Source organism: Spermophilus citellus, assembly GCF_964194105.1.
Source record: "Spermophilus citellus genome assembly, chromosome: 18".
Taxonomy (NCBI): Eukaryota; Metazoa; Chordata; class Mammalia; order Rodentia; family Sciuridae; genus Spermophilus; species Spermophilus citellus.
In genome coordinates, this window is record NC_138200.1 from 16,753,380 (window position 1) to 16,776,458 (window position 23,079).

At 36.3% G+C, this 23,079-nt stretch overlaps 1 protein-coding gene across 9 annotated transcripts in view; it reads left to right on the plus strand.

The window, feature by feature from the left end:
* Positions 1-23,079, plus strand: part of ZNF568 (zinc finger protein 568) — a 68,696-nt gene that overhangs the window by 39,805 nt on the left and 5,812 nt on the right. For all 9 annotated transcript variants that reach the window (XM_081273241.1, XM_081273247.1, XM_081273250.1 and 6 more), the window contains exon 7: positions 20,831-20,874. In XM_081273241.1, the coding sequence (XP_081129367.1) occupies positions 20,831-20,874 (44 nt within the window). The remainder of the gene's footprint in view (positions 1-20,830; positions 20,875-23,079) is intronic.

Consider the following 23,079-nt stretch of genomic DNA (forward strand, 5'->3'; position numbering starts at 1 on the left):
TAGCTAATATCTAGATTGTTTCTGAATAAAAAAATAGTTTACAAATTTCATGCATTTACAAAAAAAGCCATGTAAATGTTTTCAGTTGCAAGATATTGTGTGTGTGTGTGTGTGTGTTTCATTTTTCCATGATTTTTATTTCTTTTCTTTTTTCTTTTGGTGGACCATACTTTGTGTGCTTTAAATTCTCTGTTCTTTTCTTTAAAAAACTTTCAAGTCAACAGAAAAATTTAAAATTCTAATTAAGGTTCAAAAGACTTTCTTAGCTTAATTCCTTAAACTGAACCTGAAGTCTAAGAATAGTGTTTGCTGATATATGTCAGCAAGCAAATCATCTCATCTCTATAAATACATTTTCCCCCTTCTTGAGGGATAGAAATAATAATATAAGTGAGAGAACAGCTTAGGATACTATTAATCAAATCATGGAAAATCCCTCTTTACCTAGATAAACATGGAGAATATCTAGATACTAAATTTATAAGGACCAGTTTCTGTGAATCACCTTGGAACACAACAAATAAAAAATTAATAATGGCTTAGACTACAGATACAGTAGTAGAAATTGGTAGAGTTGAGAGTTTGGAGGTGATTTCATAGATTTGCTCATGTGAAAGATGAAGAAGAAAGAAAAAGGATAATGCTTGTTTTTATGATGAGCAGATGGCTGAGTACAGAAATTGTTGGATAAAGGGAGCTGCTTTATGCAAGGTTATACTGTGTCCCTGAGGACAGCCTGGCCCCTTTTGCCTCAATTTAGGACAACTCTGAAGAGTCATCCCAGGTTTAGAGCTCTCTAAGGAGTTGCAGTTGCGTCACAGTTCAATTTCCTCTTCTTCCATCCAGTTCTGTTTCCCTTATTTCTTTATCAGTCATATTCCCAAGAGCTTTCTCCAGTATTCCTTACCCTAATTTTCCATCTCAGATTCTGTTGCCAGGGAACCTAACCTAACACAGTGCAGCCATTTGCAATGTCAGTTCTCAAATTAGGAGGTTTTTTTGAAAATATTTTTAATTTTAAAATTAATACACTCTTTACATATGAATAATATATTTTGTGAAAAATAAGTTTTCTAAAAATAATAATAGTGGCATATGTATATTATATAATTTTATGGATATCTTTAATTACTTCATGGAAGATAGCCAGGTTCTCCTATCTGTGGAGTTTTTTTGTTTTGTTTTTAGTATTGGGAATTCAACCCAAGGGCAGTTTACCATTGACCTACATCTCCAGTCCTTTTTGAGACTGATTCTCACCAAGTTGCTGAGGCTGGTCTTGAACTTGTGATCCTCCTGACTCAGTCTACCTAGCCACTGGGATTACAGGTGTATCCCAGTATACCAAGCTCTTATCTGCTTCTGTATTCTTTCTGTAGTAATGTCACATTTACATAGACTATGGACCTCCTGTGTATACGTGAGAGATTGAGAGTGAAAAAAATGATTCATAGTATTACTATGAGCTAGCCAAGAAGTCACAAAGATACATAGCACCCAGCTAGTAAATGATGCAAGTCAATGAGTATTCATGGATGGTAGAGATGTGAAAGAGGATATCAATAATGGAGGTTTTGTTTGTTTTGTTAATTAAACTTTGAATGTCTATATAAAAATTCAAGATTTCTGATTTCAGCTGATATTTAAAGGACTTGGAAGTTATCCTTGTCCTTATAATGGTGGATAGAGATCACTTTTTTCCTTAGATCTGTGAAAGAATTGAGGTCACAGGGTAGATTGCTACTCTGAATTCTGGAGACAAAAGAAAATGCAGATCATAACAGCCAAGATCTGCTTATTTAGAACAAAAATCACTGGAGTCATAAATTGTTAAGAACAATTATTTTGATGAATTGCTGAAAGTTGAAGTGGCTTGGGTGCAAGAAATTTCAGGGGCCCAGCCTTAAAGGGACCTCCACACTTTCATGAGTATTCTCAAGGGAGGGGTCTGAGACAAATTCCTCTGTGGCAAAGTGGAAGAGAGAGAAAGTGACCTTTATGAAATAGACTCAACATGTTCTTATTACCAGACCTTGTCTACTTGACAGAAGGGCACTTAGCCAATACCAGCCTTTCTAGCCTTTCTGTCTAGCTAAAGGAGAAAAAGACTTAAAAATGCATCTGAAGCCAGGCACAGTGGCATACCTTTAATCCCTGCAGCTCAGGAGGCTGAGGCAGGAGGATCAGAAGTTCAAAGCCAGCCTCAACAATGGCAAGGCACTAAGCAACTCAGGGAGACCCTGTCCCTAAATAAAATAAAAAAGGGGGGGGCTGGGGATTTGACTCAGTGGTTGAGTGTCCCTGAGTTCAATCCCCCTGGTACCCCGCCCCCCCAAAAAAAACCCCTTCCGAAGATTACATCCTAGGGGCTCAGGCTCCCTAAAAGATACGATTTATTTATAAGATTATATAGTGCTTCCCCACCACCACATAAACAGGGCTTTCTGTATAATAACAGTGGATTATATCTGAAAGAGCTACAAGATAATCTCTATTTCAGAAGGAGATCTTAAGAAATCCCAAAGATAATTGAGTAGGTGGGAGAACCAAGGACACTAGAAAAAACTGAAACCTCTTGTATCTACTGCAAAAGTAAACGCAGTGCAATTACTGGCTAAATAAATGCAAAGTCTCATACTAAGGCCTGCTTACCTCAGTTTATACTACCTGATTTATAAGTCATGTTTAAAAGAAAGAAAAAATAGTTTGAATACCCAAGGCAAGCATCAGAACCAGATTTAAATATGACACAAATTTTGCATTTAGATAGGAAATTGAAGGGTAACTATGATGAAAATGTTAAGGACACCAGTGGAAAATGTAGATAATATGCAAAGTAGATGGTTAATGTTAGAAAAAGATGGAAACCAAGGATCAAAAGGAAATGCTAGGAAAAAAAATAATTTTGATGGACTTATTAGGTGACTGAACACAGCCAAGGAAACAATCAGTAGGCTTGAAGATGTGTCCCAAGCTGAAAAGAAAATAATATGATTAATCTAGAACAGAATATATTTGAACTATGACCCAGTTACAAAAGGAATAACATACTTGTCATTGAAATATCAGAAGAAAAAAGAGAGAGGTTCAAAGAACAAGCAGATTACAAACAAAAAAAAAAATCTACACATGAGTATTTAAATCTACAGAAAACCAAAGACAAAGGGTAAACCTTGAAAGAAGGCAGAGGTGGGGAAAAGCATCTTTGCAATAGAAAAAATAATTACATTGGACTGCTCTCCAGAAACCATGTATGCAAAAGAGTGGAATGAAACACATCAATCTCTGGAAAAAAAAAAATTCTCAGTCTAGTGAAAACATCCTTCCAAGTGAAGTAGAAATAAAAATTTTCTTAGAACCAGACATTTAAGGAAGACCTTTGTGAAGACCTTTGTCAGGGTTTCTTCACAAAGAAATGTCTACACACACAAGGAATACATACCTTCCAGAAGTAGTTTTGAAATGTCATAAATGAATGGTTGCCATCCTCAGTAAAATTCAGGAGAAAAGAGTTAGGACACATGATACTGAAAATGTCCATTCTCCCCCAGAGTTTACAAGACATAAAGGCAGCAGACATTAGTCCTCAAAATCTTCCCAAAAATAGAAGAGGAAGAAATACTTCCTAACTCATTCCCTGAGATCAGTATTACCTTGATAGCAAAGCCAGAAAGACAGCTACAAGGCTAACATCCTTTTTGAATATTGGTGCAGGAATCCCCAACTAAGTACTAGAAAAGTGAATTCAGTAGCATATTAAAAAGAGTCATACACTCTGAACATATGAGATTTATTTCAGGAATGCAAAGATTGTTCGTCATACCAATTGTGATATACCACATTAATAGACTAAATGGAAAAGGACATGATCATTTCAGTTGATCCCCTCCCCCCAAAGAAGATTTACCAAAATTCAATCCCTTTTATTTTAAAAACTCTAAAAAACTAGAAGGAAAACTGTCAATCTTAGAAAGGTTACATATGAAGAACCCAGCATCATAATGGTAAAGGTGAGGTAAAAGATCTTTGACTCGGATACCAGGATCATTTACTGGGTAAAGGGCAGTCTTCAACAAATGGGTGCTGGGAAAACTCAATAGCCACATACAAAACATTGAAGTTGGATTCTTTATACCATATATAAAAATTAACAATGAATAATAGACCTAATGATAGAGTAAAACTGAAACTCTTAGAAGAAAACACAAATAACTTAAATAAAAGTTTCATGACTTTGGATCAGAAATTATTTCTTGTGTATAAAACCAAATGCACAGGAAACAAAAGAAAAAGTGGACATGTTGGATTTCATCTAAATTAAAAACTTGCATGCATCAAAAACAAAATAGTGAAAAAAGTAGCCTAAAGAGTAGGAAAGCATATTTGCAAGTCATCTATCTAATAAGGGTTTAATAACCATAATAGCTGAAGAACTCTTACAACTCGACAACAAAAAAATTTAAAAATGAGCAAATGCCTTTTATAGACATTTGTCCTTGAAAAAAGTTCTCAACATCATTAGTCATTATGGAATGATAATAAAACCATAATGAGATACCCTGATACTTATTAGGATGCTTATGATAAACAACAGTAAGTTTTGGTGAGGAAATGAAAATAGTACCCTTGTGCAATGCAGATGAGAATTTAAGATGATGCAACTGTTATAGGAAAGAGTTTGGTGGTTTCTCAAAAAAGTTAAACAGAATGACCTTATGGTCCTGCAATTCTACTTCTAGAAGTACACCCAAAAGAACTGAGAGCAGGGACTTAAATGGACACTTAAAACTCCAATGTATATTAGTCACAACAGTCAACAGGTAAAAATAACCCAAGTGTCTGTTAGCAGATGAATGAATGAAAACAATTCATTTCATACAAGCAATGGAATATTATTCAGCAAAATGATTCAAATTTTGGTATAAAAAACATAGATGAATTTTGAAAACGTTATACTAAGTGAAGTAAGCCAGGCATAAAAGGGCAAAGTTCATATGATTCCACTTACTTGAAATACCTAGAATAGGAAACCTGATGAAGTAGAATAGATGTTAGCCAGGGTTAGGGCTAGGGGGATATGGAAAGATATTGTTTAAAGGGTGGAAAAGATATGAGGAAAAAATTCTGTAAATGTTGGTGTTGTGAATGTACTTGATGCTACTGAGTCATGTATATAAAAACGGTTCAAGTGGTAAATTTTGTTATATTTTCACACAGAAGAGCCTTGTAATTCTAGTATCTGTTTTGTCTTACAGTCAATTTCTATTGTTTCCTCGTGACTCTTGCATATTCTTCCTGTAATTTTGATTGTGTAGTGGACGTTGTGATTAATATGTTGTATTATCCCTGGATTTTGTCTAACTTCTTGGAAGAGTATTGATTTTTGTCCTAAGGAGCTAGTTAGCTTGTCTACATTTAAAATCCAGTCTGTCTCCCCTGGCGTTGGCAGTAACTGAAATCGTCTCCCCCCACCCCCAGTCTTTTAGCTTTTGATTTCCCTGAACTCTTTGGTTTTTCCCTAAACATGAGGTTCAAGCATCAGCAAAGATTTTAGCAAAATTAATATATAGATTTTTACTTTCTCCTCTGAGTAAATAGAGTAAAACTGAAACTCTTAGAAGAAAACAAAAATAACAAATAAAAGTTTCATGACTTTGGATCAGAAATTATTTCTTGTATATAAAACCAAATGCACAGGAAAGACAGTATGTCTAGATCTTCTTTAATAGGTTAATTTTGTTGTTAAAATTACCTGCAGCCTAATAACTTTTGTCTGATTGATCAGTCAGTGATGGGAGGGTTGTAAAATCTCCCATCACTTTAGTCATTTTATCTCCTCCTCCTTATAGTGCTCTGAAACTGTTTCGTGTGTCCTTTCTAGAAGTTAACTCCTCATTTTTCAACTATTTTTCACAACCTCAAACTTGTCAATTATGGCTTTCCACTCAATTTTAGCTACCCCACTTCTAAGGATCCAGTACTAAGCACATGCTTAGTATTTACTGGGTTTCATCTTTAATACTGCAAAAATAATAACAATGTGTATCTTTTCCAGAGTTAATTGTATTTGTGTGAATTACTGACATACACCCAGTCTGCCTTTACTGGAAATAGAACTAGATGACATTTGAGAAAAGATCTGAAGGTAGTGAGGGAAAGAGACATTTCCAAATTTAGATATAGAACATTGAGCTGTACAAAAGAGAAAGTTCAAAGACCCTGTGAGTGAGTGGTGATGGTTGGTTTATTGATAGGTAGTCCCTAGGATTTTTAAACAGAGAGCTATAAAGATTGTGTGATAGATTTGAAATGGTACATTAGAAAAAGAAAAATCAAGGATTATATCAAGATTTTTGGCCTGATTAACTTGAAAATTTCCTTTTGTCAAAGTGGAAGACCTATGTGAAGAACATGTTTGATGGTCTGCATAGCTAAATCCAGTAGACAACTGGATTTTGTGGTGCTGAGATCTGGAACCTGGAGGAGAGATGTAACTAGAGTTATACTTGTATCAGCTGTTGGAATTTGGGGTGGGGGGAGTACCAGGGATTGAACTCAGGGGCACTTGACCACTGAGCCACACCCCCAACCCTATTTTTTTTAATATATTTTCTTTAGTTGTATATGGACACAATACCTTTATTTTATTTGTCTTTATTTTTATGTGGTACTGGGGATCAAATTCAGTGCCTCACACATGCCAGGCAAACTCTCTACCACTGAGCCACAACCCCGGCCCAGTTGTTAGAAATTTTTTTTTTGGGGGGGGGTGTCTTTATATATATATATATTTAATTGATTTTTAAATGATTTTCTTTTTTATTTTTAAAATTTAATTTTTGTAATGTGGAAGGCTTTACAATTCTTATTACACATATAGAGCCCAATTTTTCATATCTCTATATAAAGTAGGTTCACATCAGTTCATATCTTCATACATGTACTTTGGATAATGATGCCTATCACATTCCACCATCGTTACTAACCTCCACCCTCTCCCTTTCCCTCTCACCCCTATGCCCTAGTCTGTTCCTCCCATGTTCCCCCTCCTTTCCCCATTATGGGTCAGTCACCTTATATCAGAAAAAACATTCAGCATTTGTTTTTTTGGGACTGGTTAACTTCACTTATGCATTATTTTCTCCAACACCATTTATTTACCTGCAAATGCCATGATTTTTTTTTAATATTGATTATACTCAAACCATGAGACTGGAATTCTGTTCCAGACTTCTAAGGACTGATCTGGGGAGGAGCTCTACATTTGTAGGTTGAAGAAATAAAGAGGAACCAGCAAAAGAGAAAGTGAAGCCAGGAAATTAGGGCAGAAACCCAGGGAGGGTAATGTTCTAGAAGCAAAGTGAAGAAAATGTCTTAACGAGGAGAAAGTGGTGAACTCTACCAAGTTTTATATGTGAGCAGTGTTGAAGTCATTGGTGTCTGTCATTCTTTTAGCTAGTAGACTGATCAAGCAATTATTAGGCATATCAGTGACTTGAAACTTTTCTTGACTTAGTGGGAAAGTGTTCAGTATTTTACTATTAAATATATATATATCCTTTATCAATTTAAGGACATTTTCTTCTACTTCTGGTTTAGAGTTTATATCAGGAATAGGTTTTGAGTTTTATCAGATGAGTTTTTAGTCTGTTGAAGTGTGATAGATTTTCTCCTTTACTTGTGAATGTGGTAAATTGCATTGATTTTTGAATATTAAGTTCTTCTTTCATTTCTGGAATAAAATATTATAATACTTATCTTTTTATATATTAGTGGGTTCTGTTGATTTTTTTTGCTTAGATTTTTATATTGTTATTCATGAGAGATAACTGCCTCTAATTTTCTTTTTCCCTCTCTATCTCTCTCTCTCTCTCTCTCTCTCTATATATATATATATATATATATATATATATATATATTTATTTATTTATTTATTTATTTATTTTAATTTAGTTGTAGTTGAACACAATACCTTTATTTTATTTTTTTGTGGTGCTGAGGATCAAACCTTGTGCTTCACAGATGCTAGGTAAGTGCTCTATCACTTGAGCCACAACCCCACCCCTCTTTCTCTCTTTTTAAAATTTTTTTCAATGTTCTTATCAGGTTTTTGGTGTCAAGGCCATTCTGATCTTATTGAGTTGGGAATTGTTAATTTTTTTCTATTTCTTGAGAGTTCATATAAAATTGCTGTTCCATGTGTTTGGATGAATTGACTAATGAAGCCATCTGGGCCTTTTGAGTGATTTTAGATTTCTTTTTACTTCCCTTGGGTTACCATTCACCACAAGCTACTTCAAAGCCAAGTAAAGTTCCCCTGATAATACTATACATAGAAATCATTGAGAAGTATGATATTGTCACAAGGATAGGCAAGCTGACCTGTGGAATGGAAAAAGGAACCCAGATACTATTCCTCACTTATATGGAATTCTGGTATATGAGGATGTGTTAGTTTCTTGGGGCTGCTATAACAAATTACTAAAACCTTGTTGGCTTTTAAATAGCAGAAATTTATTCTCTCACAGGAAGAGAGGCCAGAAGTCTGAAATCAAGGTGTCATCAAGACTGTGCTGCTTCCAGAGGCCATGGATGAGATTCTTTCTCTCTTCCATTTTCACTTGGCTCCACTTTTTCCTTGGCATATGGCCACATTGTTCCAATCTCAGCCTCCCTGGCCACATGGCCTTCTCTTTATGTGTCTCCCTTCTGAGTGTCTCTTGTATAAGAAAATGTGATTGAATTTAGGGGTCACTCAGATAATTCAGAATGATCTCATCTTGAGAGCCTTATTGCAGCTGCAAAGTCCTTGTTTCCAAATAAGATCGCATTTGTAGGTTCCAGAGATTAGGATAGGAATGTATCTTTTGGGGGACAACCATTCAACCCACTACACATGGAAATAGGACATCAGGTCACTGGGGAAAGGAAGGACAATTGAATGGTTGGAGCAAGAAAAAAAAACTTTATTTGGCAAAAAGATGAAAATAAATTCATGCCTCCTACAAAACACAAAAATCAACTCCATTCAGACGAAGGATTTTAATGCTGAAAGTAAAACTTCAAACATATATTAGTTGTATGTCTTTTGACTTTAAAGTAGGGAAATATTTGTTAATAAAACACGAAAGGATTTGATTTAAGAATTAATAGCACATTTGTCTATTCAAAATGCCCATTCATCAAATGACACCCTATAGAAAAAAAATAATAAATAAGGAAAAATGTTTGCCATACACATCTTTATTTCAGGACCTAGTATGAAGAAGCAACATGACAGTCTCATTGCAGCAGGCAAAGAGAGAGAGAGAAGCTGTGTAGCAGTTCTTGAAGCTCTGAGAACTTCTGCTCTGAACATGTCACTTTTACCTTTCACTGGATAGTTCAAGTAACATTGTTGAGACTAATGTCAATAGTCAAGAAATATAATTCTCCTCTCAGGAGGGGTCCAGAAGAGAGTGTTAAAAAATATGTGGTAATATCATGCTCCCACACATCAACCAGCTATATGACTAAATGTGTACCCCAATGGACCAGTTATGAGCATGTGTATAATTTAAAGGTTGTAATTTAATATAAGCTAGATACACCTGCCAGCAAAACCAGAGACAAAGCAGAGAGACGTGGATCTTGTATTTTCATTTCTTCCCAGTAGGACCACACTCCTTATAGTTCTCAAGTCCAAATAATGTCCTAAAACTTGATTGAATGTCTTTAAAAAATCAACTCAGAAAAAATGAAAAACAAGCATCCACTTCTAAAACTCTTGTTTAAAATATAAACTGGGGTTGTGGCTCAGTGGTACTTGCCTGGCATATTTGAAGCACTGGGTTCTATCCTCATTTTTTTTTTAAAAGATATATCTGAAAATAACTATCATAGTTTTTCCAGTAAATTTTTAAACTTTTTTTTATTTGTAGATGAACACAATACGTTTAGTTATTTATCTTTTTTATTTTGTTTTGTTTTAATTAGTTACACATGACATTGGTCAATAATCTTGACATAATCATACATTTGAATCAGATGGGATATAATTTCTCATTTTCCTGAGTGTACAGGTTGCAGAATTACATTGGTCATGCAGTCATGTATATACACACAGCAATAATAATGCCTATTTTATTCTGCTATCCTTCCATTCCTCCCTTCCTCATCCCTCCCCTCCATCACTACTCTCTACCCAATCTAATGTGACCCACTTTTTTTTCCCCCTCACATCGTCATACTTGAATTCTGTATAACAAAGGGGGTCTCCTTCCCTCTTCCATGCAATTCCCCTTTTCCCTCCCTTTCCCTCCCACCTCTCTTCCCTATCTAGAGGTAATTTTCTTCTCATGCTCTTCCTCCCTACCCCATTTTGAGTCACCTCCCTTATATCAGAGAAGACATTCGGCATTTGTTTTGGGGGGGGGGGGGTTGGCTAACTTCACTTAGCATAATCTGCTCTAATGCCATCCATTTCCCTGCAAATGTCATGATCTTGTTATTTTTTAGTGCTGAGTAATATTCCATTGTGTATAAATGCCACATTTTTTTATCCATTCATCCATTGAAGGACATCTAGGTTATCTCCACAGTCAAGCTACTGTGAATTGTGCTGCTATAAACATTGAAGTGGCTGTGTCCCTGTAGTATGCCGTTTTTAGGTCCTTTGAGAATAGTCCGAGAAGAGGAATAGCTGGGTCAAATGGTGGTTCCATTCCCAGTTTTCCAAGGAATATCCATACTCCTTTCCAAATTGGCTGCACCAATTTGCATTCTCACCAGCAATGTATGAGTGTACCATTTTCCCCCGCATCCTCGCCAGCACTTGTTGTTTGACTTCAAAATGGCTGCCATTCTTATCTTTATGTGGTGCTGAGGATCGAACCCAGTGAGTGCCTCACACATACTAGGTAACCACTTTACCACTGAGCCACAGCCCTAGACCCTTCAATGAATTTCTGATGGAAGTGTGCATTCTAAGCTTTTCAAAGGTTTTTGCTTTTGTTTTTGAGTCAAGGTCTCACTAAATTGCTTAGGGCCTCACTAAGTATCTGAGGCTGGCTTTGAACTTTCGATCCTCCTGCCTCAGCCTACTGAGTCACTGAGATTACAGGTGTGTGCCACCACATGTAGCTGAAATTCTCTTAAATTCACTGTGTCCCAAGGATTACTAGGGAGTGTAGGTTTTTGCGAAAAAAAAGGATGGGTTTGTTCCCATTAAAATCACGTTGTACTGGCCTTTTTCTTAGAATTTCATATAATGAGCATTAAAAAATTTTACTTATTTTTGTTTTGAAGAAAACGTGATGGTTCTTAAACTTGTAGATTAAAGAGCCAGAGACAGTGCATCCAAGATCTTTAGTAAGAGGGAATCCCCAGTTCTGTTGCTCTGCACTGGGCCTGTTGAAAAGCTCTTTTGACAGAAGTTGAATGGAGAGTGGATATGCTAAGCCAGGTTGAAATGTGGAAGTCAGAGATCAAGATCCTGGAAGTGGGAAGTTATTACCCATCCAGACACATTGTAGGAATGAAGGACACAAAGCAAGGAAGCATCTTGGACATGGACTCTCTCTCCATTTATTGAGTTTCTCTTTGATTTCTTAAATCAGTTTTACTGGGCTGGGGTTGTGGCTCAGCGAAGCACTCACCTTTTACATGTGAGGCACTGGGTTCCATCCTCAGCACCATATAAAAATAAATAAATAAAATAAAGGCATTGTGTTAATTACAACTTAAAAAATGATCAATTTCATTTTTTCTCATGTTTGTACATATTAGGTTTATGCTTTAGTATTCCATTTTGGGGTGGTGCTATGTGTACATGGTTATTATAATTTAAATTTTAAGTTCCACTTACTCATTGTTGTAAAGTGATCGATTGGCTTTTATATATTGACCTTCCTATAATTGCTTATTCTAGCAGTTTTTTTAAATTGAGTCTTGCACATTTTCTACATAGACAACCATTCCATCTGCTAACAAAGAGTTTTCTTTATCAATCTGTACACATTTCTTATTACATTAGATAGAATTTCCAGTATGATGTTTAAAAGGAGTGTGAAGAGAGGATATCCTTGCCATACTCCTTATCTTAGCAGGAATATTTATATTTCTCAACATTATGTTAGCTGCCTAGTTTTTTGGTTTGGTTTCAAATATGTTCTTTATCAACTTGAGGAAATCCCTTTAGATTCCTAGTTTCTGAGTTTTGTTTTTTGTTTTCTTTAAATCATGTTTGTATATTGGAGTTTTTCAAATGTCCAACCAGCCTTACATATCCTACTTGGTTGTTGTGCATAATTCTTTTTCTGTGTTGTTAAATTTTTATTTACCAATTTTTGTTAAGGATTTTTGCATCTATATTCATGAGAGAGAGAGAGGGTGGGGGAGGAGAGAGAGAGAGAAGTCTTTTTAGCTGTTTTTTGTTTCTTGTAATGTGTTTGTCCTTATTTTGGTAATTGGTTATTAGGGTAATGCTGGTCTCATAAAATGAGTTAGGAAGTATTCCCCTCTTCTGGGCATGGAAAAATAAGAATTCATACCCCATTTGAATCAAATGTATGATGTGTCAATATCATTGTATTGTCTTGAGCAACTAATAAAAACAAAGAATTAGTATAAGTTCTGCCTGATTTGCTAGAATTCAGCAGTGAAGCCATCTTAGCCTAGTACTTTCTGTTTCACAACATTATTAATTATTGATTCAATTTCTGTTGGTATGATAAATCTTTTGTAATTGTCATTTAGTTCTTGAATATACCGTTCCTTATTTTTCAGTCTGTCTTCTGGTTTGGTTTTGAGTTTTGTAGAAATTCCTATTAAAATATCCTTGAGCTGAGAGGATTTTTTTCCTCAGCCAAGTTGAATTTAAATGTGCCCATCAAAGGCATTCTTCATGGGCTGGGGATGTGGCTCAAGCGGTAGCTCACTCACCTGGCATGCGTGCGGCCCAGGTTCGATCCTCAGCACCACATACAAAGATGTTGTGTCTGCCGAAAACTAAAAAATAAATGTTAAAAATTCTCTCTCTCTCTCTCTCTCTCTCTCTCTCTCTCTCAAAAAAAGGCATTATTCATTTGTTGTACTATTTATTATATGTAGCATTTTCTTTTTATACTTAGAACTTCCATCTTTCAGCTTACATTGTCCATCTTTTCTTGCATGTTTTATATTTTTTTTCACTAGAACCTTTAGTATTTCATTCATAATTATTTTAAAATCCTACTCTGATAATCACAACATTCTTGCCATATCTGATTTTGGTTCTTTCCCTTGCTCTACCTCTGCAAACTGAGTATTTTGCTTTTTACTATGCCGTGGATTTTTTGGTTTTGTTTTGTTTTGCTAGTTGTAGTCGGACACAATACCTTTGTTTTATTTATTTTTATCTCGTGATAAGGTTCAAACCCAGTGCCTCACACATGCTAGGCAAGTGATCTACCCCTGAGCTACAACCCCAGTGCTGCCTCCTATTTTTTTTAAAACTGAACATTTTGTACTTGTAAAAGGAACTAGATAAGTAGATCTATATTGATGTGGTAGTTTAAGTTGGTGGGGTTAGTTACCTCTGATTCTGTGATTTGGTCTTGATGTTTCTGTGAACTAGTGTCCCCAGACTGTGAACTTCACCAATGTTTCTTCATTTTTACACCCCCCCATCCCCCATTAGGTGGGACAGGAAGACTACAGTGAATCAGAATTGGTTATTTCCCTTACCACAATTGGTGTGGCTTCAATAAAATCCCAGTAGGGGGCTGGGGATGTGGCTCAAGTGGTAGCGCGCTCGCCTGGCATGCATGCGGCCCGGGTTCAAACCTCAGCACCACATACAAACAAAGATGTTGTGTTCGCCTGCCAAGAACTAAAATAAATAAATATTATTAAAAAATTTAAAAAAATAAAAATTAAATAAAAATTAAAAAAATAAAATAAAATAAAATCCCAGTAGGTTAGACTCTGGTGTAATAGTTATCTCAGGGCAAGCCTTGTTAAGAAAGGACTTCTCTGTATTTCAATAGGGCAGCTTTTCCTTTCCTTCTGCCGGATGCACTCTGGGATTTTTCTCTGATCTTTACTGTAAGAACCTGGTTGGTCTCCTGGACATATATCACAAAAGTGTGAAGGTCTCCTGAGACTGGTTCCTTTGGAGTTTTTACCACTCAAAAGTTGTCCAAACCTCTAGTAATTCATCTATTATGGTTCAGGTTTTTCTACCCTATTTTGGATTTCTGTGGTTTTGCTCTGTTGTGATTCTCGTATCTATCCATCTGCCTCTTGAACTTGGGGCAGCAGATTGCCCTGTGACCTTCCTTGCCCTGATGTATCAAGATGTTGATTTTTCAATTTTTTAATTGTTAGGAGAGAGTAACAAGTTCCAAACTCTTTATCTGCCAAACTAGAGAGACCAGAACTTCTAAATACTCTATATTTTTAGTCTGAAATATATTTGTAGGCCCTCGATTAGTTTGGATATCAGGCTGTTTGCCTTTCATCATTTCTCTCCTTTTCTCTAGCAATAGCAACCTGTCTTATACTTTATCACCCACTTGCTTCCTTTTTTTAATATTTGTAATTGTAGATGGGCACAATACCTTCAGTTTATTTATTTATTTTTGTTTAGTACTGAGGATCAAATCCAGTGCCTCACACATGCCATGTAAGCTCTCTACCACTGAGCTACAACCTCAGCACACTTGCTTCCTTCATGACTAAATTCTTGTTTACTTTTGCCATTTTCCTTTTTAAAAATTTGAAGCATTTACATGATATATAAAAATCTTTTTCCTCTTCTTCTTTTTTTCTTTCTTTCTTTTTTTTTTCACCAGGAATCAAACCCTGGGGCATTTAACCACTGAGCCACTTCCCCAGTCCTTTATTTTATTTTATTTTATTTTTTGAGACAGAGTCTCATGAAGGCTGGCTTTGAACTGTGATACTTTGATATTCCTGCTTCAGTCTCCCGAGTTACTGGGATTTACAGGCATGCCCCACTGCACCTGGCTAAAAACCTTGTGTGCATCTTGCTAACTAAATTTATTTATTTATACACACACACACACACACACACACACACACACACATCTATGTATCTACTACCCAGATCAATAATTAGAATATTTCTATTTCCCCAGAAAATTCCCTTGGTTCCTTCCCTCGTAATGACTACCATCCCATTCAAAAGTCACTACTTCTAACTTTCATCTCCATATATTAGTTTTGCCTGTCCTAGAACTTTGTATAAACTGAATCATACAGCGAGTTTGATCTCTGACTTCATTTGCTCAGATATTCTAATTTTTAATCCATCTTATCGTATGTCTCAGATTATTTTTATTAGTAAGCAACAGTAGCACGATTTGTTTATCCAGTCATCTGTTGATGAATATCTGGGTAGTTTCCATTTTGGGAGCTACTAGAATAAAACTACCATGTACATTTGTGTTCAAGTCTTTATAAAGATGTGTTTTCAGGGTCATGGGCTGTGGCTCAGCACTAGCCCACTTGCCTGGCATGTGTGAGGCACTGGGTTTGATTCTCAGCACCACATATAAATTAAAAAACATACAGATCTATCAACAGCTAAAAATTAAATTTTTTTTAAAAAGTGTTTTCATTTCTCTTAGATACCTAGGATAGGGTTAACTAGGTAATTAGCTTTGCAAGCTATGGAAATATTGGCCACCATGGGAATTTTAACTGATAATGTCAACTGTACCCAGCATTGGGCAAAAGCCTCAGCAGCTATTTCTGGGACATAATTAATGACAGTGTCCTAAAGATATTTTAGTGTTCCCATGTAACCAGCTGCTGTTTACTAAATTTAACATCTGAGAGCAACACAAGGAGCCATTTTACAAAATACTTCTAATATAGCTCCTGCGAAATGACCTTGGCAGAGGGCTATATTGAGACTGGTGCTCTGTTTCAAAGTTATTCCTTACTATATTAGTGGTACCCTTTCATGCATTGGAGAGGCCCAAATCACACACAAATTTGTAATATTAGTTTCTGAACCTTTGTGAAATGTTATTTTCTTATTGTCTGGCATACAATAACTTTTTAAAGATCTCCTGGTATCCAAAGTAGAGGCTTGATTTCTACATTGCCTAGGAGTTCCTTAAAGAAACAAATGCTAAAGGCAGAAAATAAGACAGAAGTAATTGAGCTAGCAGCAGACGATAAGGCATAACCCACGGGGTAAATGAGGCCTCCAGTGTTAGAGGTAGAAAAGGATTTGTCTCCACATACCAACTATTTATGTAGCAGCAGAAGCTACTGAGTGTTCTCCAGTAAAATTCAATTCTGAGGCTACTCCCCAGTTTAGATGCCAAGCAAACTCCAGGTGATTTTCCCTATGGTTCTGATCAACCAACTATAAATTGGAATTTACACAGCCCCTCCTGAGTTTCAATGAATTTGCTAGCGCATATCACAGAATTTGGGGTGAGGGGATGGAGATAAACCTAATGGCTAGAGTGATTGATCCTACTTCCCAATGAGTAATAGGATTGTTGCTGTTCATTGAAGGTAAAGAGGGCTATATCTGGAACCCTGGTGATTGTCTGACATTCCTCTCAGTACTTTTATGCCTACTAGTGAAGGCTAATGGAAAAATTACAGCAATAAAAAGAAAAATGGCAGAATTATTGAAGAATCAAACCACGAATGGTCACCTTAATAGGTAAATAGTCCAGAGGATCTGAGGTTATTATTAAAGGCAGTGGAAGTATAGAGTAGGTTGTTCGAGGAGGAAGCCATAGACATGAGCTGTAACCTCATAGCGAATTACAGACATAACGACTATAGTTTTTGCATATTTTCTCATGATATGAGTGTGTTTATTTTTATACTAGACACATTTTTGTCTTTCATTTTTATTTTATATATACATTTTTTGGAATCTAAAATAAGACAATACGCTTTAATTTATTCTCTAGATAAAAGAATATTCAGGGGTAGGGTTGTGGCTTAGTGGTAGAGTGCTTGCCTAGCATGTGTGAGGCACTGGATTCAATTATCAGCACCACATATAAATAAATAAAATAAAGGTCATTGACAACTAAAAAATATTAAAAATAAAAAGATTATGTAGTGAGGTTGTAACTTTAAGAAGTAATTTAGCTGGGTGTTGTGGCCCACACCTGTAATCCCAGTGGCTCAGGAGGCTGAGATAGGAGGATTGTGAGTTCAAACCAGCCTCAGAAAAAGTGAGATGCTGAGCAACTCAGTGAGACCCAGTCTGTAAATAAAATACAAAATAGGGCTGGGGGCGCTGGGTTTGTGGCTCAGTGATAAAGTGTTTACCTAGCACATGCAAGGCACTGGGTTCAAGTCTCAGCACCACATAAAAATAAATAAATAAAGGTATTGTATCCAACTGCCCCTGAGTTCAATCCCCAGTCCCCCACCCCCCACCCCCCGCCAAAAAAAAAGTAATTGATAACAGCAGTTAATCGGCTAGTAATGTTGCCAGTTATTGGTACTGTGCATTTTCTCACCTCGATAGCTATACTTTACTAAGTAGAAATGTGGAGTTGTTTTGTTGTAAGGAAACTTCAGTATATGTGAAAAAGGATGTGTAGGAACTGAGTAGCCAAAGGGGTGGACTGTGCCAGTTATTAATTTATTTCCTCCAAGTTCAGCCTTTAATGTCTGCTCTGTGAAAATGGTTTAGACCCTGAGCACTTATCCTTTACAGTGAGTTAACTTTTGTCAAGAAAGAGAATGAGAGGGTCACTGAAGGAGGAAGGGGGGGGGGGGGTTCTCTTCCTGGCTTTGGATGCACAGGTAACCACCTTGCTGAAACCTACTTTATAAGATACTGTGTGTTTCAGATCTCATGCCACTGTGGCACACCAACCCCCTGATGTTGATGCCAGGCATCGACCTCAGGCCTTATACCACTCAGACTCACTTTGAGTACCTGGCGTCAGAGCAGACTTCTCCACTATCCAGTAGGCCACAATCATAGCTTCTCCAGTGAGGTCTGAAACCTACCCTTGGGGGTAGGTTTGTCCTTCTTTGGGTATTCTCCCTCAACCATAAAGAACCCTTTATAGGGCTGGGGTTGTAGCTCAGTGGTAGTGTGCTCCCCTCACATGCAGGAGGCCCTGGGTTCGATCCTCAGCACCACATAAAATAAAATAAAGGTATTGTGTCCATCTACAACTAAAAATTTTTTTAAAGAACCCTAAAGTACTTTTTATGTCCTTATGGTTACTTTCCTATCATTAATATTTCCTTGTATTAAAATCTGCTTAAATTTTTCTGTGATTTTTGTTTTATAATTGAGCTCAAACTGATAAAAATTATAAGAACTGACTATAGGTAGAAAAGCCTCCTTATCTACTCTTGAGGGAGGCCCACCATCGTTCATCTTCACCCTTAAGCTCTCCTGATTCTCAACTCATAAGGTAGGGCAGATTGCTATCAGCCAAAAGCATCAGTGACTTATGTCTCCTCAATGCTCTTGCTTCCTTGGTAGATCATAATTTTCATAATAAAAATGCACACCTTTCTTTCCAAATAATGAACAGAACACTGGGCATGATGGAAAATCTCAATAACTTGAAAATGAATATCTGTTTGCAATGGTGTTATATTACCTAACCATTACCACTTTAACCAAATGATCAGATTTAGTATCATTAGACATGAAATGACATGATTCCATTTTTCTCAAACAAACAAACAATAAATAAATAAATAAATTGGACACGATATCTTTATTTATTTTTATGTTGTAGGTTTAGAGAGACTTAACATTAAATGCAGTGCCCAATCAAAGTTCATGCATTGCATTTAATGCAGAAAATTTTATTTAAGATATTTGGGGGGAATTTGAATGTGCTTGAATTGTGGAATTATTGTTAATTTCCTTTGGTAGGATCATGGAGTTAAGAGGTACACATGGCATATACTAATGCATGTAATGATGTATGTACACTATTTTGTGGTTTGCAGTATGTTTGTTACTTTGTTTAGTGATATGTGTATGAAATATTGTTGTAGTTAGTGTTTGTTAAGAAAACTTTTTCTTAGGAGATATGTTTAGACATGTTGGTAGTGAAGTAACATGATACTTAAATCAAAATGGTAGAGCCAGAGAATCAGAAGTGGAAAATCATTAATGGTGAATCTAGGTAACAGGCACGCATAAGGGTTCTTTGTGTTATTCTTTCAGTGCTTATGGATATTTAAAGTTTTTGAAATAAATAGTTGAAGTAAATTGACTACAAGAGGACTTCACTTTATCACATAGGATAAGTAAATATGGAAGGCACTGAGCTACTTGGGGATGCAGCCAAAAACCCCACTAAGAACAAGACAACTAGTGAACCAATTTCCTTTTTTTTTTTTTTAAGTTGGACACAATATCTTTATTTATTTATTTTTATGTGGTGCTGAGGATTGAACCCAGGGCCTCGCACATGCTAGGCAAGCGCTTTACCACTGAGCCACAACCCCAGCCCTAGTGAACTAATTTCTTAAACTGTTTCTGTAGGAAAGTTTCAGGTCTAGAAATATATAAGTTGGGGCTGGGGTTGTGGCTCAGTGGTAAGAGCACTTGCCTAGCATGTGTGAGGCCCTGGTTTGATTCTCAGCACCGCATATAAATAAACGAATAAAATAAAGGTCCATAACATCTAAAAAAATAAATTTTAAAAAATAAAAAGTTTTTATATCCTAGTGGCAAAGAGGGAAGAGCTCAATAAGTAAGGGGGAAAGACTAACTTGTCAAGAACATGGCTTTCTAATGAATGGCAGGTCGTGCTATCCTCTTCCTGCTCTGAGGGGTTTCCTTATCCAGAGACAGGATTAGAAATCTGAAAAAAAATAAGTGCTAGGACTATAATCAAAGTATGGGCAGAGCTGCATTCTTTTCTAGGATCTACGGGAGAATCTATTTCCTTGCTTTTTTTCCCCTTCTAGAAGCTGCCTGTATTCTTTATTCTAGTCCCTTCCTACATCTTAAAAGCACATCATTCTAACCTTCATTTCTCTTGTCATTTCTCTCTTGACTCTGTCCCTTCTGCCTTCCTCTTACAAGGACCTTTCTTGGGCCTACTCAGGTAATTCCAGATAATCTTCCCATCTGAAAAGATCCTTATTGAAATATATCTGCAAAGTCTCTTTCACCATGTAAGATAACCTAAATATAGGTTCTTGGGATTAAAACTTGCCATTTGGAGACAAGACCATTATTTCATCTGCCACTCATCTTATTCGCATCATTTGATACATGAATTTTTTTGTTCCTTTAATTTGTTCATGCAAGGCATTTTGTCATTAGATTCCCCCCCTCCCTTTTTTGGTACTGGAGATTGAACCCAGAGGCGCTTAACCATTAAGCCATTGGATTTCTTAATGCTCTTCAACTAGAAAATCTTTTACATAATTCATTGTATAAATTTTGTACTACATTATTGAAATCCGCCTTTTATTTGGAATATTTGTATCTATAATCATAAATAAGCCAGGCGCAGTGGCACACACCTAAAATCCCAGTAGCTGGGGAGGCTGAGACAGGAGGATTACAAGTGCAAAGCCAGCCTCAGCAAAAGCAAGATGCTAAGCAACTCAGTGAGACCCTGTCTCATTTAAATAAAATACAAAATAGGCTGGGGTTATGACTCAGTGTTTGAGTGCCCCTAAGTTCAATCCCTGGTACCCCCCAAAAAAAATCATAAATGAAACTGATAAATAAAACTTTTGGTCTTCTTTGGTCTCCCTCTCAGTGCCTGTAGAGTCAGGGGGTATTGTGACCAGGTGTTCTCTGGGTTCTAGGAACAAAGGCTTGTCTCTTGGTTTCTTAACCCTTTTCCCTTTTTCTTTCTCTAAGAACTCAGAAGAGGAGAGAATTACGCATCTGGAGCCATGGTGGAGGTAAAGTTGTATTTGCCACTTACTTCTTGAGAAGGACTTCTTGGTTTGGGGGACCTGTTCTGTTTCAGGAATCTGTCCAGATTTATAGTAATGAGACAGAGAAAGAAAAAGAGGGAAGAAGCCATATTTATGGAGCAGTTTTCCTAAGCTAGCCCCCAGCATGTTTCCTTTGCACAAATTGTCTTATGTGACCCAGAATTTCCATTTCCCTGGATTTTGTTCATTCCCAGAACCCTGTTGACAATGAACTGCCTCAGTTATTTTGCAGGGAAGTTGAAGAATACAATAAGTTTATTCACATTAGTCTCACTAGTTTTTTTTGTTGTCCCCTCTAGGGTCACCAAAATAGCCCTTTTGGCTTATAAATTTCTAATAACTGGAATAGCTGTATGCTCGCTTATCAAGATAGAAATAACTTAATTGCATTCTTTCTAACAATTTAGGTAACATAAAATTTTTGCAAAAATTTCAAGATCTTTAATATCAGAGCCACCTATGGAAACACCATCTAGAGTCAGTGTAAATATTTTTAAATTATTTTTTATCTGCATACTTGAGAATATGATTATTTTCAGAGTAAGATCATACCACTAGTAGAAGCAACTGACTTATTGAGCACTTACTTTTAGCTGCTGTAGTTTGAAGTTTTTTCCATATGTGATTTTGTTTAATCCACATAATAATCCTCTGAAACAAATTGGCAAGTCATAGGCCTGCTTGCTTTATCTTTTTTTCCTAGTGTATAAAGCAATGGTGGCTGTGTTGTCAGTGACATCTCAGATTTGGTGAAATAGGTTATTATACTAAATTGGCAAATGAGAAAATAGATCTATTAAGTCACTTGTCCCAAAGTTACATAGTTAATAAATAGTAGAGCCAAGATTTCTAAATTGCCTTCTGATTTTCTTTGCCCACTTTTCAAAGATCTTGAAATTTTTGCAAAAATCTTATGTTACCTTTCTTTTTCGGGTAAACACAGTTACATGTTTTGCATATTTATTTGTCATTTATAAGCTGTCTAAAAATATTTTTTTCACAAACTGTTTTATTTTACATTCAGAGGTTTCAAAATATACTTGATGAATCAACCTGTTACTTATATTGTTTTCCCTCTGTCATGCTGGTAGGCCTTTCAACTACCACAAAAATAGAAAGTCACTGGTATTTTCCTAAAGTACTTTTTTCTTTTGTTCAGAGTAATCTTTAATATAAACCATGTAGGGCTGGGGATGTGGCTCAAGCGGTAGCGCGCTCGCCTAGTGTGCGTGCGGCCCGGGTTCGATCCTCAGCACCACGTACAAACGAAGAAGATGTTGTGTCCGCTGAGAACTAAGAAAAAATAAATAAATATTAAAAAAAAAAAAAAGATAAACCATGTAATCTATAACCAGAGAATGTTGGCTGTAAAAATTCCTAATTTGAAGTGTTTATTTAGATTTTGCCCCCCTATGGCTTTAGAGTAATTACTTTTAGAGAAGAGCATGGTTCTTGTAGGATGTGAAACCGGAGTTATTTTTCCTGGATATGCCTATGTATGTGGCTCTTCATTAATCTTGTAAGTTAGTCTTCAAGAATTTTTTTCACTCACAGAATATTATTTCTAATCTCGATTAATCTGTTTCTTCCGTTCATTTTGACTTTTCAGAATTCTGTGAGAATTTGTTGAGTTTGTCTCTCTATTCTCATCTATGCCAGAACCTTCCTAAGGAGTCAGAAGAGGGCTCCCTCTCCATTGTCCACACACTCTGGGTGGGGAGGGAGTTTCTGTCCCCCTGCTCTTCAACCCTTGATTGTCCATTTCTCCACCTATTTCTTCCTTTCCTCAAAGCAGTAATTGCCCTTAGTTGATACACTAAAGGGAGGTTGTATACTGTGATCATATTTCTACTATTTACTATCTGTGTGACCGTGGGTTTTCTTCATAATTTCCTTAGTATAATGTGATCTATGAGGTTTAGGGAATATGATGATAAAGAAATACACCTAAATGATGTACCCTTAACTCTGCCAACTTGGGGTTCCCCCAACTCCTGCCTCCTGGTTTTTCCAATGTCCAATGAGATACCAGGTCTCATTGTTTGTTTGTTTGTTTTTTTCTCTTTCTTTCTTATGAGTTCACGCCTTATTGCCTCACTGTGCTGTCTTGTTTCAGATCAGACTTTGTAGGAGATACAGTGTACTGATCTAATTATGCTCCCTGCCCCT